Source organism: Odocoileus virginianus, chromosome 3, assembly GCF_023699985.2.
Source record: "Odocoileus virginianus isolate 20LAN1187 ecotype Illinois chromosome 3, Ovbor_1.2, whole genome shotgun sequence".
Classification (NCBI taxonomy): domain Eukaryota; kingdom Metazoa; phylum Chordata; class Mammalia; order Artiodactyla; family Cervidae; genus Odocoileus; species Odocoileus virginianus.
Window position 1 is genome coordinate 65066559 of NC_069676.1, and position 17846 is coordinate 65084404.

General features: G+C 33.0%; 1 protein-coding gene across 2 annotated transcripts in view; it reads right to left on the bottom strand.

Moving 5' to 3' along the window:
• The window catches only part of CLINT1 (clathrin interactor 1), a 59128-nt gene that overhangs the window by 3378 nt on the left and 37904 nt on the right, over window positions 1-17846 (bottom strand). For both annotated transcript variants that reach the window (XM_020891430.2, XM_020891431.2), the window contains exons 6-10: window positions 17100-17277; window positions 13360-13606; window positions 11156-11225; window positions 4643-4717; window positions 999-1291 (exon numbers count right to left, since the gene is read on the bottom strand). In XM_020891430.2, the coding sequence (XP_020747089.1) occupies window positions 999-1291; window positions 4643-4717; window positions 11156-11225; window positions 13360-13606; window positions 17100-17277 (863 nt within the window). The remainder of the gene's footprint in view (window positions 1-998; window positions 1292-4642; window positions 4718-11155; window positions 11226-13359; window positions 13607-17099; window positions 17278-17846) is intronic.

Below are 17846 nucleotides of genomic sequence, written 5' to 3' on the forward strand. Positions count from 1 at the left end.
AGTGGAACTTGCTATAATATGGACCAATTCAGGAGGAGAAATGCAGGAAAAAGAAGCAGAGATACTTGGTAATTATACCAGAATAACTGCAACAAGAACAGAAAAAGGGAAAGAAATAGGAGTAGGAGGAATAATTTAAAATGGACCAATGCAAAGAATCACAACACAGATGCAATTAAGATTGTAAATAAGTAGACTGGCTTTATGATGAGACCGTACGACAGAAACGCTATAAGGAATAAACTAGCTTGGGCTTGTTCAGTTCAATTTAATGGTACAATGGTACTGGTATGGCTTTTATGTCCTTTGTTTTTAATAGTAGGTCTAATATCTGTTATACAGATCAGTCACCTTTCTGTTTCTTCTGTCTCTTCCTTCATCCTAACACCCTGAAGAAGATAATCTACACATTCAAGTGAATAATTAGCATCATAAGCAAATATTCTGAATAGCCTGAGTCAAAAATAGCAAGTTCCTGGTACAACTCAGACAAATATGCACTTGTTTTAATTCTAAATGAGTATTAGGTGATTTAGATTTAATTTTTAGAAGTGGATTAAAAAGTTTCTATTCAGTTGTTTTTCTTTATGAGAGCTGAAAGCCTATTTAAACATTATGTATAGGAGGCCCAGAATAGGGGAGAACATTATTTTAGAGAATAATCTTCTGTATTAGCAATATATCTCTATTCCTTCTTCTTGAAAACTTTTTTAAACTATTAAATACCAATTATTTGTTCAATAAAATTTTCAGCAAATGCCTCCTCTGTGCAAGGCATCACACTTGGCTTTGCATGGACAGCCAGATGGGTGAGAAAGCCTTGCCCTGGAGAACCAAATGATTATTTCAGGGGAAAGGGCACAAGGTAAATGCAATGTACAAAAGTAATCTTATGTATCCCATACTTATTTTTCTGTTTTATGCTCATCTTCCATTAGATTAATCGCAGCACCTCAAAAATGATAAATTACCATTCCCAAGGGAGGCAGGTCACTTACCTGTGATCTTGACATGGGCAAACCCAGCCCTACAGTGTTGGTGCTCATCATGGAGAAATTCATGCTCTGGGAAGATGTCATGGTTGCCTGTGATGAGCCCATAAGATCAAACAGGTCTGAAGAATTTGAGGCAGCTGGAGGTGGGCCTAAAGCTGGTTGTGAGCTACTGACAAGCTCTACAGCTGGCTGTGAGGCACTGCCGAAGAGCTCGCCACTGGCAGCAACAGGGACTGACGGGGCTTGGTTGAAGGCACTCCAATCACCAAAGTCTCCATTCCCACTTGTTGCTGTTACTGAGAAAGAAAGGATGATAAGGGTAAAAAAGTTTCTGAAATGCCCAGAACAAATGTAACAATCTACCAACTGAAACAAATTAGAGCTGATCTGTGCCCATCCAAATTAGCATCTGTAGGTACCATCTCCATCTGGACATTATTTTTTCTTATGAATATTCCATGAGTGTTACTTAACAAGGTGGCAAAGAAAAAATAAAAACTTCCACATATAAAGTAAAATCCATCTCTGGCCATTGGCAGGTCTAAGGTGACACCAAGAAATGATTGAAACCAAAACTTTCCTTCAACCTAAGCATGCATATCAACTATGTTTCTACCTAAATTAATACGAACTAGCCTGAGCTCCTCTCAAAACAAGAACAAAACTCTAAACTGGTTAAACCCTTTGCTGGGAGGGTTCATTCATTATTTGTAAAGGGTCAAAGAGAAACAAGCTATGATTTATACCATCTCATGGAAATAAAACCCCAAATTCATTAAAAAATGAAACAAAAATGCAATGAAATTAAGAGTAGGACTAGTAAATTTCTGTAAGAAGTTCTCACCCATTTGGCCATGCTTCCACTTACAATACAGAGGCTACAGGGAGCCATGATATCATAACCTTAGAAAACTGCTCACTTCAAATGGAACTGTTCAATCTATTTAAGTTAAAAAGTGGGGCAAGTCTTAAGAGGGGAACTCATGCTAATATTTTTTTTAAAAGGAACAAAACTGTCACTATGCTTCAAAGTATAGTAAGTTTAAGAATTTAATGTATTTAATAATATAAAAATTAATAGATTAATTAATAGACTGAAATATTTAAGAGAATGGACTCTGTCCCTAACTGGCTGTGTGGCCCTACTTAATCTTCTCTGTGCCTTACCTTTGGATTGAACCTGTGCCCCCTGCAGTGGAAGCGCAGAGTCTTAACCACTGGACAGCCAGGCAAGCTCCCTGTGCCTTACTTTTTTAAAAATCTAAGTTGAGAAGATTAAATAACTTAATATATAGTAAATGCCATTTAAGGTTTGTTATTGTTACTTTGGATTAATTGTGAAAAGACAGAGGTGAGCTCAAGTGTCACTCTTTCCTTCAGGCATGCCATATAAAAGTTTAAGTCAAGCTTCTATAAATTCTGCATACAATATTAAGTTTTTAGAACACAATAAAGTCAAGTTATACTTAAAAAATTTTTTTTAGTCTATACAAAATAAACAAACCTTACTTCAAGGGACAAAGAGATACATATGAATTAATAGAAGTTGAAAAAAGCAAAGGTGAAGAAAGAGCTACATGTAAACTGTCATCTGAAAGCAAATAGTATGCAGTTCCAAGTTAATTAACACCATTTCTTTGCTTTCTATCTTCACTTACAACTTGGAAATACATTTTGTCTAGCCTAAAAGGTAAGCAACCACTACAATACTGTACCTCATTATGCTGAATATCAAAAGAGAACAATAACATTAAGTCTTTTACAATTATATTCTTCTATTACCATATTATATTATAAGCACACTCAAAAGAGAAAATAATTCATTAGAAACCCCAAGCTCTACCAACAATTTAATGTAAGAACTGGGCTAATATTCATTACCTCAGGGTTTTGCTAAAACATGTCTTTGATCTTCTTTACAAAAACAACTGAATTAAGAGTTTTACAATTAGTTCTATATATTAAACAATTTAAATTAATTTAAGGACAACTGCTGGATAAAGGTAAACTGTATGCTGATTTTCTATCTGCCTGATCTAGAAAACAGAGTAAGAATGGAAACTGGGGCAAAATGTGTTGCCCCTTCTGAAAACTTTATCTGAAATGATTAATCATGAGAGGAAGAGATTTCTAGTGAGGCATATATTGTTCAGAAATGATTAATCATTGTTGCAACAGTTTCAGCCCCTTGCGTAATAGTGATCAGGTTATATTAATCACATGCATACAGATGAAGAGATGCATCACTTACCAACATTAACATATTTGAATTATTTGCATAGTAGGCAACTTTATATACATAAAAACTTTTGAGAATTACACCAGCAGCCTGTAAAACTGGGGCAGTGTTTATTTTCCACTTTGATTTGCCTAAAGTAAGGTATTAACGTTTAGAAGTCATAGTTAACACTTTTAAAATGAAGCACTTCATCACTCCACAATGCTAATTTCTGGGAAATACTTGGAATTTATACGAGTTGTCCAAATAACCCAACTCACATTAAAAACTATGCAACTTTCTTCCTAAATCCTCACAAACCTAAAGTAGCTGTTACTAAATATAAATTTTAATCCAATTAATAATGGGGACATACAACTCTACTTAAAATAAGACTAAGTTAAATATTTTCTCCTTGCCTCACCTCATGTTTATGATTTTTATATGTAAATTTTTTCTTATCTCTCACATTTGAGACTGACCAGATTTTATAGAAAAAACAAACATTAGAACCAACACTTTACAACCTAAGAGACACTTAATAAAGAACTTAAGATTCCATTCTACACATTTCTATAGACATTATAAAGAACCATGACAAGAAGCATTATTCCCAATCTTAGAAAGGTGGAGGCTCATATAATAAAGTATATGGCAGAGGCAGTAAGATAAAACATATTAATAAAAAAGAGGAAAAATACAAGCCCTTCACTCAATCCACGATGTTTAAGTCTGTATTTTGCTTAGATGTTAGCAATTTTTTGCCATTAAAAAAAAAAAATTGAGGGTCTAATTGATATGTAACATTCTGTTAGTTTCAGGTAGACAACATAATGATTTGATCTTTACAAATACTGTGAATGGATCACAGCAAATCTAGGGTATTTCAAAATTTCTTATTGAACTAACACGGAATGAGGAAGTTTTATTTTCCTCACATTCAAGGATATGTCAAAATGAAGTTCAGTTATTTTTCATAAAAATTCTTTTATGAAAAGAATTTCTAAATTTCAAAGAAATGAATTCTGGCAAAATAGTCTGCCCAATTCCAATGTCCCTGAAATTCATTCAAGAAAATCATTAATATTTTCTTTTGCTAAGATGAGATTTATATTTATTCACACTCCTGCCCACCTACTCCCACACACTTTCTCCATCCAAAGAAAACTAAACAAGAGTCACTTATGAGTGAGGAGAATTTTATTTAGGTGTACCTGAGTAGTTTGCAATGAAATTAATTCACTGGGCACATTTAGGTTACTAGCCTAATACAATACCTTTGTGAATAAATTCTTTGATAATTGGGAATTACAAATACTACAAGTAGAAAAATGGCCAAAAGAAGCAGATAGGGAATAGGGTGGGGAAGAGCTGTTTTGGTAACCTTTTCACTGCCTCTAGATTTCTGGCCAGTCAAATCATATCATACCTTGGGAAGGGAAGTTGCCTGAAGCAGCAGCTGAGCCAAAGTCAGCAAATCCTCCAAATAAATCAGCTGAGCCTCCTAGAAATTAAATATGAGGGACAAATTGTTAGGACCACAGCTCAATTGATAGCAGTTTTATTAGGAAGCTATTTTAGCACAGTACTCAAAAATTACTCAATATATTAGACCCCAAGACCTATCATAAAAGCTAGTTAGCTGATCTAGCTTTTTATGCCACCATGTTCCCTTTAAGCTATCACTGACTCTCTTAACATCCTCAGTTCTATATCTACTGATTGATACAACTGTTATTAAAGTTATCCCTTACTTACACTTCACAAACCTAATATAGGCATACAGTTTATCTGGCTAATCACACCCTTTATAAGAATCTTCAATGGATGCTAAAACCTGGGAAACATGTTTCTGGGTAATAAGATAATAAGATGATATTCTCAAATCATCACCCTACAGATTATTTATAAATAAAAAGGGATGAAGCTATTTTTACAATGAAGAAATTAGATGGATATCATCTTAAACAATGTCAGGTGCTCAAACTTAATGTCACTAATAATTGGAGAAAATAGTACTCATAGGCCTTCTAATGTAAGGGACTAAAAAAAGAGATCATCACCAATGTAGAAAGTCTTTCCCAAAATATTTAACCAGAATCCAATCATGAGGAATAAATCAGACAAATACAAACTGAGGGACATTCTGCAAAACAACCCTCCAGACTTTTCAGAACATGTCATCATAAAAGACAAAAATGACTGGGACCACTCCAGATTAAAGAAGCCTAAAGGAACATGACAAGTAAATGAAATGCATGAAATGATGTAACTGAGATACCAGGGAAATGTGAATATGGTCTATTATACAGTAATACTGTTTTAATGTTAAATTCCAGAAGTATGATCATTATGATTATGATGGAAAATGTCCTTGTTGTAAGGAGACATACACTCAAGTATTTTAGGGTAAAATGTCACAATGCTTATAATTCTCTCTCAGTGTATAATAAGAAAAAAAAAAAAACTAGAAAGAGAAAGAAAATGTGACACATTTTCTGCAGCTTGACATTAAAAAAAATAGAAACAGGAAAAAACCAAACTTGAAGCTGATCTGCATAGAAGTCAGTTTTAGTAACTACAGGAAAAAGAATGAATGCAATGATTTAGGTGGACTTTCTTCCTCCTACTATTGCAAATACTTGCATTTTTAATATTTGAAAAAATAGTAGCTTTTTGCTACTTCCAGACTGGTGTTTCTAAAGAGGTGAGATTCATATCGTAAGGCTACAGGTCAATCTCTGCTTGCATAACATCACATTCTCATACAAATTTTCACTTGTAAACACTTCCTAAGTAAGAATATTTACTTTTATGTATAATTTGAACAGTAACATTGTTAAATTTTATATTCCACTTCTCAATTCAGTTACCAAGGAAATAGCAATAGTCAATGGATTTAAACCTTAAATAGCTGTCCTTGTTTTTTGTTTGTCCTTAAAGATTTCACCTCTTAAAAGAGTCACAACCTTAGAAATTTAGAGCGGCAGTTCAATTATAGTGCTTTTAGTGTTATGTGAACATTATATAGGTTACATCACAGCTGCTTAGCCTGCAGTGCTTAGAAACTAGCCAGGTGGGACTGGAACATCTGGGCTGCACTCAAACACCACCAGGGACAGCTTCCAACATCTGGTGCCATTTCTGAATTGTCTTATCACTGCAAGACATTCTGCCCCATCTGCTACACTCAACTGGGTTAATTAAACTAGAACCATCGCCCCTTCTTAATAAATGGCCAGCAATAATAAAAGGAACAAATCAGTTTCTGATACATGTATACTTGGTATTTCTTTTTAGTGCACATTTACTATAGTCAACTATCAGCAGGTCTAACGAATTCTTCATTTCTTCACCTCATAACAGATGCACATATTCACATATATACCCATTCACCATGAACTAACTTCCATGAAGGCCGAGGTTCTCTACTCTGAGCAACAATTACAGCTCACATGTCAACTTTTGCTCTATCCAAAGATAAATATCACAATGGTTTCTCTCTAAAGGTACATATGTCATAATATATATAAAAGATGATGGTTACAAAAGATCAGTGAGCTATATTTTTAAACTATATAAACAAGCACATATGATCCAAGTACATACAGTTAGGTAACAGAAAGATAATCTTTTATTATAGCATTAAGGGATTATTAAAAGAAAGAAAACTGGGGATTATTTTCATTTTCTTCATCTAAGCAGTGAATAGATATCAATATGTAATTTATTAAGCCAAATAAGTCAGGGATTTTCAAATCTTATCCAGTCCAGGCTACAAAGAAAATTCATGCTGTGAAGAAAAGCACTGAATAATGTGAAATCGTAACTTCACACTGGTGACATATTTTATTTTTGTCACATCCTGAATTTAAGATTTCAAGTGAGAATCTGTTTTAGTTATTCTACTGCTCTACCTTCTAACACCTAAACTAAAATTATACTCTGTTCATAATGTGTCTACAGCAAATATTATTTTCTCCAACCATACTATCGGGAATTTAATTTCAAATATGACTAATTTAAGAACACTGGAAGGGAAAGAGTAGAAACACACATATAAATATTTTACAGATAGAAGCCACCTTTCCTTGAAAGGGATTTAACTTTTCTCCATCTTTTGAAATACTGCAGATTATGTTTCTATTTATGTTTTACATAATGTGATCCTCAACTTTGGAAACTATCTCAGAAATTAAAAATCTCTTATTTCATTTAGAAAAGCTTCTCACTCTGAGAAGGGACTATCCATACCTATATGTGTGATGTTATGCATACCAATGCTTAAATTTAACAAAATTTCTATATTTAAGCATTTTTCTAGATAACATCTATCTAAGGGAATTTAAATAAGAATAATCTACCAAAAATTGCTGCATGGGGAAGACTGCTAAATTTCACAATAAGAGCTATCCTTCAAGATTCCCACATGAGAGGTGTCGTTATAAATGAACCATTTCCATCTGCCTTTTCAGGGCAAAAGGAGGTTATTTACAGTCACCAGCTGGGAACATGTATTTCCAAAGCAATACTGTGAACAGAAAAAACATAGCTGAACTAGACAGTGCTTTAACTACAAATGAACATTTTCTTTAACAAAGAATTTAATATAGATTATATTATGAAAACTTTTGCAAGAGGAATTTTAATAAATACAAGATGAAAATGCAAAAAATTATGAATATATGATGAATAACTAATATAAGTTTTTTTAAAAAATAAGGATAAACAACCCCATTAAAAAAAAAAAAAGGACAAAGGAAATGAACAGACAAGTTACAACTGGCATATAAAACATGAAGAGTTTCAAATTCAGTCATCAAACACAGGCAAAATAAAATGAAATATTTTTCTCCTTACCAAAATGCAATATTTTCAAAGATATCATTTCACTACTCTTATAACAGAGAAAAGTTTGGAAACAAAACCTAATGTCCAAAAAATAAGATGCTGACCAGTCAAGTAAATTACAGCATATTTAGATAATGTTAAGATTATAAGGGAATTAAAGGTCTGCATATATCAACTATCGTTAAAGAATGGTCATGTGATTTTAAGTGAAAAATAAATTACAAAAATTGTAATAATAATAAAAATCTTTATCTAAGGAGCCTGAAAAAGATTTGAAAGATAATGCTTAAATATACTGACTTGATTATATAGAATATATAAAATAAGAATATTCACCCCAATTATTAACAGTTAACTTTATCTCAGTTACAGTGAATCACTTTTTTCCATAAAATTTCTAAAATGAGCATACATTACTTTTAATTAGTGAAAACAGAATATGGTAAAACATTTTATTTTTAATAAACTTGGTTTAAACTAGAGACAACTCCCATAGAATTCGAATATTTAAATTGGTTTGTAACAACCAGTAACTTGGCTATAACAAGGTAGTTCATATCCATGTAAATATCCTCAACTAACTAACTGGATACAGAGCAACAGGTTCAAATGTATATATAGTGAAGATTTTTGATTTGATGTATGTTAATCTTATATACTTTTTAAATTCAAAACATACTGCAAGCTTTGTAAAGTCTTTCCATTTTCTCTTCAACCTCATTAATTGTACTAGAAATAACTTAGAGTAGTATGTTAATCAAGACCTAAATTCATTAATTACAAAAGGGACAAAGGAGACAACGTAAACTTTTAGGATAAGATATACTAAAAAATGAAACAGAATGATTCTTGGCATTATATTTGTAATTGGCTTATTTTCTAAATACAGTAAATATACCATACATAAAAGTCATCAAAATATCATTTGAGTACAGACCTTAAAAGAACATCACCAGAGTGGGATATTTATCAAGACAGTCTCAAATAAATCTTGATAAATGGGTTTCATATGTGTATTTTTAAACTTGGTTGATATTCCACAATGATTTTACCACATAATACTTCTAAAGATGCTAACAAGAAGGATGTAACCACACATAAAAAAAGAAAATCCATTTTCTCCAAGGAGATATTTTTCTGGTGAGTGGTACAGAAGTCATATTTGCTTAGGTTTACAGTTCATGCCCATATTACTTGCATGATGGCACCATTATAAACATAGGCACATCTGGTAAATGACACCCAAATGGCATACCAAACAGCAATGCTAGTATAGTAGATTCTTTAAGACTTTCTCATATATAGGTGTTATAGATTTAAAATACAATTTTTTTTTCTACTGCTGAATTCAATTTAAAATGTTTTACTACTAAAAATATTTAAATAGAAATTCATGGTAATGAAATTCATCTTATTGAATGGAGGGGGTTCTGCACAAACTGGTTAAACAAACTGTTTCAAATAGAAGAGAACTGTAAAAAGTAATTAGGTTGTCAACCCACTATCAGATGGTTTTTAGAAAATATTAAAATAAAAAATTAAGACAAGAAATATTTCGGATTTCATTCAGACTTTGTCTCAATTACTGTATTAATATTAACTGCTACTTCTATTTAATTAGTCAATCTACTGTTAGCACTGGAAAAGAAAAACAACTCAAAGGATTCTTGCCAAGCAAAGGAAGCATGTTGGTATTTAGTAATTCTCTCTGTTCAAAGCAATCCTGATAACACCAAGGAAAAGTTAGATTCACTCATCTGACCCTCCTAGTTAATTCTTCTCTGATTGCTCCATTCAAACTTTCCACAGATGCATCAAAGGGGCTTTTAAATATTTCATACCAGGAAGTCCAAAATAGTTGATATTCTGTGACACTAAGTCTCTATTATATGATTACATGCTAACTACCAGTTAATACTACAGTTAAAATCTTCAGCATACAAAAAGACAGCACATAAATTGTTAAACAACTAATGTGGTTGTTTGTAACTTTGGGCATGACAGTTCAATAGAGTTTAAAGAATACTTTTAGGAACAGTTATAGTTATAGAAAGAGATTGGGAATTGAAGAATCTCAGAAATTGGTTTGAACCAAACACCCTAGTAAGTCAACACCCAATCTAAGAATTAATTTTATGGTAGTAGGTAAGGAGTGGGAGAAAATAATCCCACTATAAATTATTAAAATAAATTAATCACATGTAGTAAACTATCAATGAGAAGTAATTTTCATCATAAATGTCCACTTAAACTCTAATGTAAATTTTAAAATAAGTTTTGAAAAACCATTACACACTAGAAACAACAGATTTACTTTGACATTATTTCTATGCCTATCTTGCCAGTTATATTTTAATGTGAAATGAACTTTAAACAAAGTTTTATTTATTAAGCTATTTTGACTTATAGTAGTTTATTATGACTCCACAATCCTCAAATGCAACTCTAAAATACCAATTTTCTTGAAAACAACTTATAGGGGATAAGTTAAAAAAAAAAAAAAAACTACCACACATTAAATAAAATTGAAGAAATCATTGAACTTCTCTGTGAGAAAATCATGGTGAATGGACTATTATTCTTTTGATATAGAGCCCTCTTAAAATATGTAAGATAGTTACACACTTTCACAGAATGCGCCTTTCCTCTGTATGTCTGTAACTATTTGCGACTCTTTACTAAGCATTATATCAATGTTCAAGCACCCAGGCCAGTGTCTGGTTCAATAAATGTTTACTGAATAAATGAATGAAAAGTGTAAATGAACTCTAGGCATGGTTAATTTGAGAATATGAAAAGACAGTGAAATGAGAAGAGCAGTATATTTCACTTATAGAGAAAGCAAAGGGACCCCAAATACTCAGTTCTAAGGAAATTGAGAGATTACTGAATTATCAAATACTTAAGTACTCGTTTTCCTTATTTTAGGCAATTAAACATTTCCTCCTAAAAAATGCTTAAGGCTCATTAATTTCACTTTAAGAGTAAATCTACTGTAAGAAAAATTTTTTAAACATTTTCATTCCATCTCTTATTTACCAGTAAAAAAAATTTACTCTGAAACCAACAAAAAGCCGACGTCGAAGCTTACCTGTTGATTGGCTGGTGCCATCAAACAGATCGACAAGGTCACCAGATGACTTGCTGCTAGGCACTGAAGTCTGGAAACAGACACAGAACTAATAAGCTTAGGAAACTAATTTCTACTATTTAAAAAAAAATCTGCTCTACTCATCTCTAATTCTCAACTTAGACACAAAAACCTGTAATTATCTGAATAAAGGTAGATTTCCTTTACTGAAAAAAGAAAAGTGAACTTGAATCCCTTTAAAGAGGTATTTTTAAGTAATTCTATTCCTAACTTACACTCCTCTTTCCCCTAACTCCTTTCTTTTCTGAAATCAGATGAGTTTGGCCTGGCCACTACTCCTGGGTTACTTTCTCAATTCTTTTCTTACTGTATTTCACTACCTAAAAAGATACCTTCCAGATCCCACGCAAATATTAATGCAGAATCATTTGAGAAGCATACACACATACACACACACACATATTTTATATATATATATTCATACACATTTACATATACATATATATGCCCAGCTTCATCACAATATGCTGAATCATAATTGCCCAGGGTGGGATCCTGGTCTGTAATGTCTTACAAAGCTCCTTTGATAATTTCAATGTGTAAGAATGTCTGAGATCTACTGGATTGGAGGCCAAGATCCTATCCAACTCTAAAATTTTAAGACTCTGTGAAATTTAGCAACACTGTTTGTATATCATGTTTGTCAGTATAATTCTATATTGGTTTGATATAGCTTGACATATATATTTAGTTTCCAAATGAAACTGTGGGCCTAGAGTTGTAATGTAATTTCTCTCTTCTCCATAGTCCTAAACACTCGAATACATAGGTCCAACATGTTCAATACAAACACTCTAAATTAGAACAAAAGTGCTGGCAACAGGGACACACTGTAAATTAAGTAGGCATGTTAATTGAGGTTTGAAGATTAAAACACTGTATACTGTGGTTCAAAAAGGCCTTGAAATTCAAAGATATCTGAAGTGGTTGAGTAACTTTTCAAGAACTTCAGAGTTCAAAACATCTGTTCGGCAGTAAAAGAAAGTCAAAAAGCTTATACTACAAATATAAAATATTTTTGGTGTGACATACATTCAGGCTGTACAACAAATTGATATTTAAAATCTTTTAAGATGAAAAAAGTTTCAGTTTATTGTTTAAAAAAAATATACAGGTTGAATGATTTTCCTCATGCAACCTTAAATGAATTCTCCATATGACAACCATCATGTATTGGGGTTTTAATTATGACTACCAAATCTTAGAGAGTCATCAGTAAACTAACTGTATTCATAGCAGGGGAAAGCTAAGACCACAACGAAATAACAGTGCCATTTCCCCCTTTTAACTGCAACTAAAGTTTAGTTATAATTTTGAATTTTGAGGTTTTCATCAAATCTATAAAAAGGACAATATGAGGGAAACACCAGAAAATATTTGGGAAAAGTTGACACAGTTCTTGCCACTAAGTAGGACTAGCTTTATTTTTAGAGCCACCTGCAATTCACAGAATACATTAGCAAAATATTTTCCGTACGCTACATTTGATGAGAAGATACAAACTGGGAGAACACTAGCAGGGGTACAGTAACAAAACTACTATTTAGCCTTTCGGGGTAAACCTCCCTCTTTGGCAGATTTCTGCCCAAAAGTCTAGCTTGCAGTCAGGTATCTGGCAAGTGGATTTCATTTCTTTGGTGGAAAAAAAAAGTGATGACAGTACATGAAGTAATGCTGCTACTGATCAATACTGACCACAAAGCAAATTAACCTCCCATCACAGGCACCATCCCTGTATTAAATAAGAGCATTTCCCCTATATATCAACTTGTCATATATACACACTGTCATTTCTTACAACTTCCAAACACTACCATGTTTTCCTTAATGAATCTGGCACTTGGTATCAGTGGTAGTGTCTAGTAGGAAATAAAGGCACTACATTCTGATTCACAACTTTTCCCAAATGAACCAAGAGTGTCATTACTATTTTTCACAGAAAGTGCATAGATAATCATTCAGCAACTGGACAGGTTTCTTCCTCCAAAGAGATTTCTTATTATTAATGACTGAATAATATATGCCAGATGATCTATAATTAATAAGATTACCTAGAAATGCCTGAGACTGCTAATGCAATAAATCTAAAAGTACTTTTTTAAGAATAAAATTGTGTATAATGTGTAACCTCGTGCCGTTCCCACCTTAAGTGAAGACTGAGGTGTGTGAGCTGAAGCATTCTGATCTGGACTTGCTTTGTCCCCCGTGTAATGCGCTGCTGCGCCGAGATCAATGGTCTTGGAAGGGTTTGCTGTGCGCTTGTGTCTTGTGGTGGTGGTCTCGGTGGCCTGTGTGATATGGATATGCTTTGTCGTCACAGTCTCCTCTTCATCTTTGAATTCACCTTTGGGAGATCTGCCTCTTCTTGCTTTCTTTTCCTCATCACTGTCACTAAAAGATATTAAAAATGAAGGAAAATAATAAGACAAGGGATTATTTTTAAATGGAGCCTTCAGTGATTTGAGTTAAAGAATTTCAAATGCAGTCACTCCAAAATTCTGTACTTTGACTTATTTGACATGATCAAGACAATGTTATCTAAGCTATCTGAATATCATATGTGTGCACTGGGGAGGGGAAGTAGGAACCCATCAAATTCCCCAGGTAAGACTAAATCACTGCTACCAAAAAGCATTTACATAAATGTGTACAAATAAAAAAAGCCTGAAATAATTCAGGTGATTATTATTATAGATTTAAAGTTTAATTAAAAAATAAAATAGCACAATTATTATCCTATCAGAATCAACTAATGAGACCCTGGGAGCTCAAACAACTGTAATGGATTTTGTGTTATTTATATAAGATAATTCTGTCAGTGACTCCCATATACTAAGCAAATATATAATAAAATACTATAATTTCAATGGATATCTTCTAAATATCATCCTATCTGAATTCAAATGATTAAACTCTCATCTGTAAATGCAGAAAAAGGAGATAATGCACTTTACAACAACTGTGCTCTATTTTATAGAATCAGGAGATCAAACTTTTACAAAACTATGAAAACTGTTCTACAGAAAATTTAAATGTATTTTAAATGTTTTGAAATAATTTTTTCCAGCACATTAAAAAAAAAACAAACTTCTTTTCCTTAACAGTGTGAAAGTAAAAAAATAAAAATACAGAATGAGTAAAAAACTGCATATTTCATATGCCACGAATTAAAAACGTCAGCAATAATGTATTCTCCAGTAACGACATATTGAGGGTTTTTTTCCTGGTGCAAGACAGAGAGAAATTACCTAAAATATGTTCCATTACCTTTATTTCTTAATTTTAGAGTAGGTGGTTTAAATTATAAATATTCTGAAATAAAGTACTTAAAATCCTCATATAAGTATTATTACTGATGCAAATTAACTAAGACTAAAGCAATTTCTACTTAAATATAAATCAATTTGGAGCCTGTATAAATCAAGAATCAAGAAGAATGACTTCTCACACTGAGTAAAGGGGTTAAATGTGTTTTTATCTACAAGCATTTTAAGGAATCTACTAGTTCTGATTAAGTATTCAAAAGCCCTTGTCACTAACTTCTCAGCAACAAATGACCTAAAGATTCCCATCATCAGTCCTGTATCTAAAACTGAAATTTCTTACCTTTCTCATGTTCAATTTGATTCAAGTGCAAAATAACTTCTTTACAAGGTGAGAACAGAAACCTGACTAGCACACAATGAAATGGAAGCTTCATATATGATCAGTGTTCAAGAATTTCTAAATCTAATGATGAACGAAAAGTATGAAATTCTAATAACAAATGCCAAAGAGGTCCCATGCAACTTTGTCTAAAAATCCATTCTTCTCTCACAAATACTCCAAGATATAAAGTCCCTAGTGTGCTCTTTAGTTGCTAAAACAAACAACACATACTGAATTTTCACTCTTTTAAACCTGAATACTCTATATAAAAGATTTAGGAACTCTAACAGATCCTGTCTTAGAGGCAAATGTAAAAAAAAAAAAAAAAAAATCAAGGGAGAAACAGAAAAAGAAAGAATAGGAAGACAAAGCAAAACAAAGAAACACTGAGTGTGGAGGGCAAAGAGAAAGTAATAGAACGAGAATGTACATAGTTAAATCTGTTAACAGCCTACCTACCTGATTGTCATACTTCTTTAGGATATAGCAAGAGAGTATATGGCCATTGTGTTTTCTAAATCAAACCAAAAATGTAAATGCTAATGCCACAAGAACACTAATGAGGGAAAAATACCACAGAGTATTTGAAGTAGGCATCATTTTCCAAAGTTCAATTATTTATTATTACTATATGCATATACTTTCAGTATAAAAGAGTTAGAAATCTAGTTGTAAAATATATTCAAACTATTAAAAATAAATTCTGGTTCTTCAAAGATCATATTCCATAAATAGACAGGAATTCCATAGATGAACCTTAATAGTTTCAAAATTGTATTTTTATTTCTTTTTAATGACCCCTAATCTGAACTGTCAAAGAGTTTTTTTAATAAGAGAAAAAGAGATGGTACTTAAGTTAAATGAACTCACTTGAAGTTGTGGTTGCATCTCTGTGTAACTATAGGCAAGTTCCACACAGATGACTGGGCCTCAGGTTTTACTTCCAAAAATAAGGGTAAAATCCTTGCTCTAGACTACCTACTAGCAATATGGTGAGACACAAATGACAAAGATCTTATAAAACTTGCTTTGCAAATTAAATGCTATATATATTACCCTCTTAACTGGCAGAAAGACTAATTAATAGCTATACTAATAGGTAAGAACAAAAAGTGAATGCTAAGAAGTTCCAAGTACTATTTTATGTAAAACTAAATACAAATACCCCATCAGAAAATAAAATCTATAAAAATACAGGTGATACGTGAAGATATTTTAGCTCAAAAATCAATCTGGATTTTTTTTTTCTGGTATACAGTGACACAGAATCTAAATGAAATGTCACAGAAAGAATTAAATTTCAAATCCCTTAACTTCTGTTTTAAACCTAGTATACTAAACTTCATTATCCCTCAGCAATACCTTAGGTCCCTGGATCATCAGATGCTTAAGTACAAAATAAACCATCAAAGTTCTTACTGGAAAAAAAAAATCCAATTAAATAGCCTGAATAAAAACATAGGAAATGTGATCAAATTTAGAAATAAATGGACATAGAGAAGGAAAATGTGCCAATACTAAGTGCAAACAATGTCTGATCTAGCATCTTACAAACAGCTACACTGTGTCTATATGTACACACACACACAATATATGCCTACGTCAGCATATACGGAAACTGGAACAACAGAGAAAATCTGCATGCCCTGGGAACTGCCTGGTCATTCAGTGGTCAGGACTCGGCACTTCCGCTGCCACGGCCCGGGTTCAGTCCTTGCTTGGGGAACTAGCATAGTGTGTCCCAGTGCAAGGGCAACAGTTCACAAACTACTCCATATTTTCACACAGGCACTTTTAGGGGCGTGAAACTACTCTACGTGGTTCTGTAATGGTGGATACTATGCATTTGTCAACTGTACAACACAGTGAACCCTAATGCAAACTCAAGAGTTTAGTTAACAATACTGGTTATCAATTGTTAATAAATGTACAGACGAATGCAAGATGTTAGTAACAGGAGAAAGTGTGTGTGTGTGTGTGTGTGTGTGTGTGTGTGTGTGTGTGTGTGTGAGCGCACGCTTGTAGTCAGAGAGGTGGGGTTATGTGGCAGCTCCCTGTAGTTTAGGCACAATTTTTCTATGAAACTAAAAGTACTCTAAAAAATAAAATCCATTAAATAAACAAACAACAAAAGCTGAATTTCAGATAATGTCAACACTCAAACAAAAAAACCCAAGACCCAACTGCATAAATTTAGTACCCTTTCTGAGAGACCCAGGAGACAAAGTGTTAATACCTGCATCTTTCTGGAGAGTCTTCTCTATCTTTCCTCCGGAACTTGCTGATGGTGTCATCAATTGTGCTTCCAATTTTATCACTCAGTTCACCTAATTTATCACTGAATGGAAAAGCACTCTTGTTTTTATCCCACTCCTCATCCCATTTTGATTTGGGCTCAGGATCATATCTTTCACCTATGTAAAGCATTAAAAAGAGAAGTGATTCTAAGGACATTACATTCAAAAGGGGTCTATAGTCCTTATTTCTGAAGGTTTCCTCATAATAAAATAAGTTTCCAAAGGAAAACAGTAAGCTCCCACAGTGCTGAATCAACACAATTACAGCAAGGCACAGCATGTAGTGCCAGTCATTAAGTGGCAGGAATGCAGATTCAAAAGCTTTTGTTTATGAAAACTTACACAACCTTAATGCAAAGCACAGCATATCCGGAAGTTCTTAAGGGCTGCTGAAAGGAGTAGAAGAAAATACAAAAACCAACACAGGCTGTATAAGCAAAAGAGAAATGGAAATCTTTTTGTTTTTATGTGGTTTTGTGGGGTTTTCTGTTTGTTTGGCCATGAGGCATGTGGGATCTTAGTTCCCTGACCAGGGATGGAACCTGCACTCCTGCAATGGAAGGGCAGAGTCTTAACCACTGGACTGCCTGGGAAGTCTTGAAATCTTTTTATTTTTACAGAAGTCACTTATTGCATTATATTTCATTCTCATCTCTTAATGGTTTTTCAATTATTAGAAAAGTATC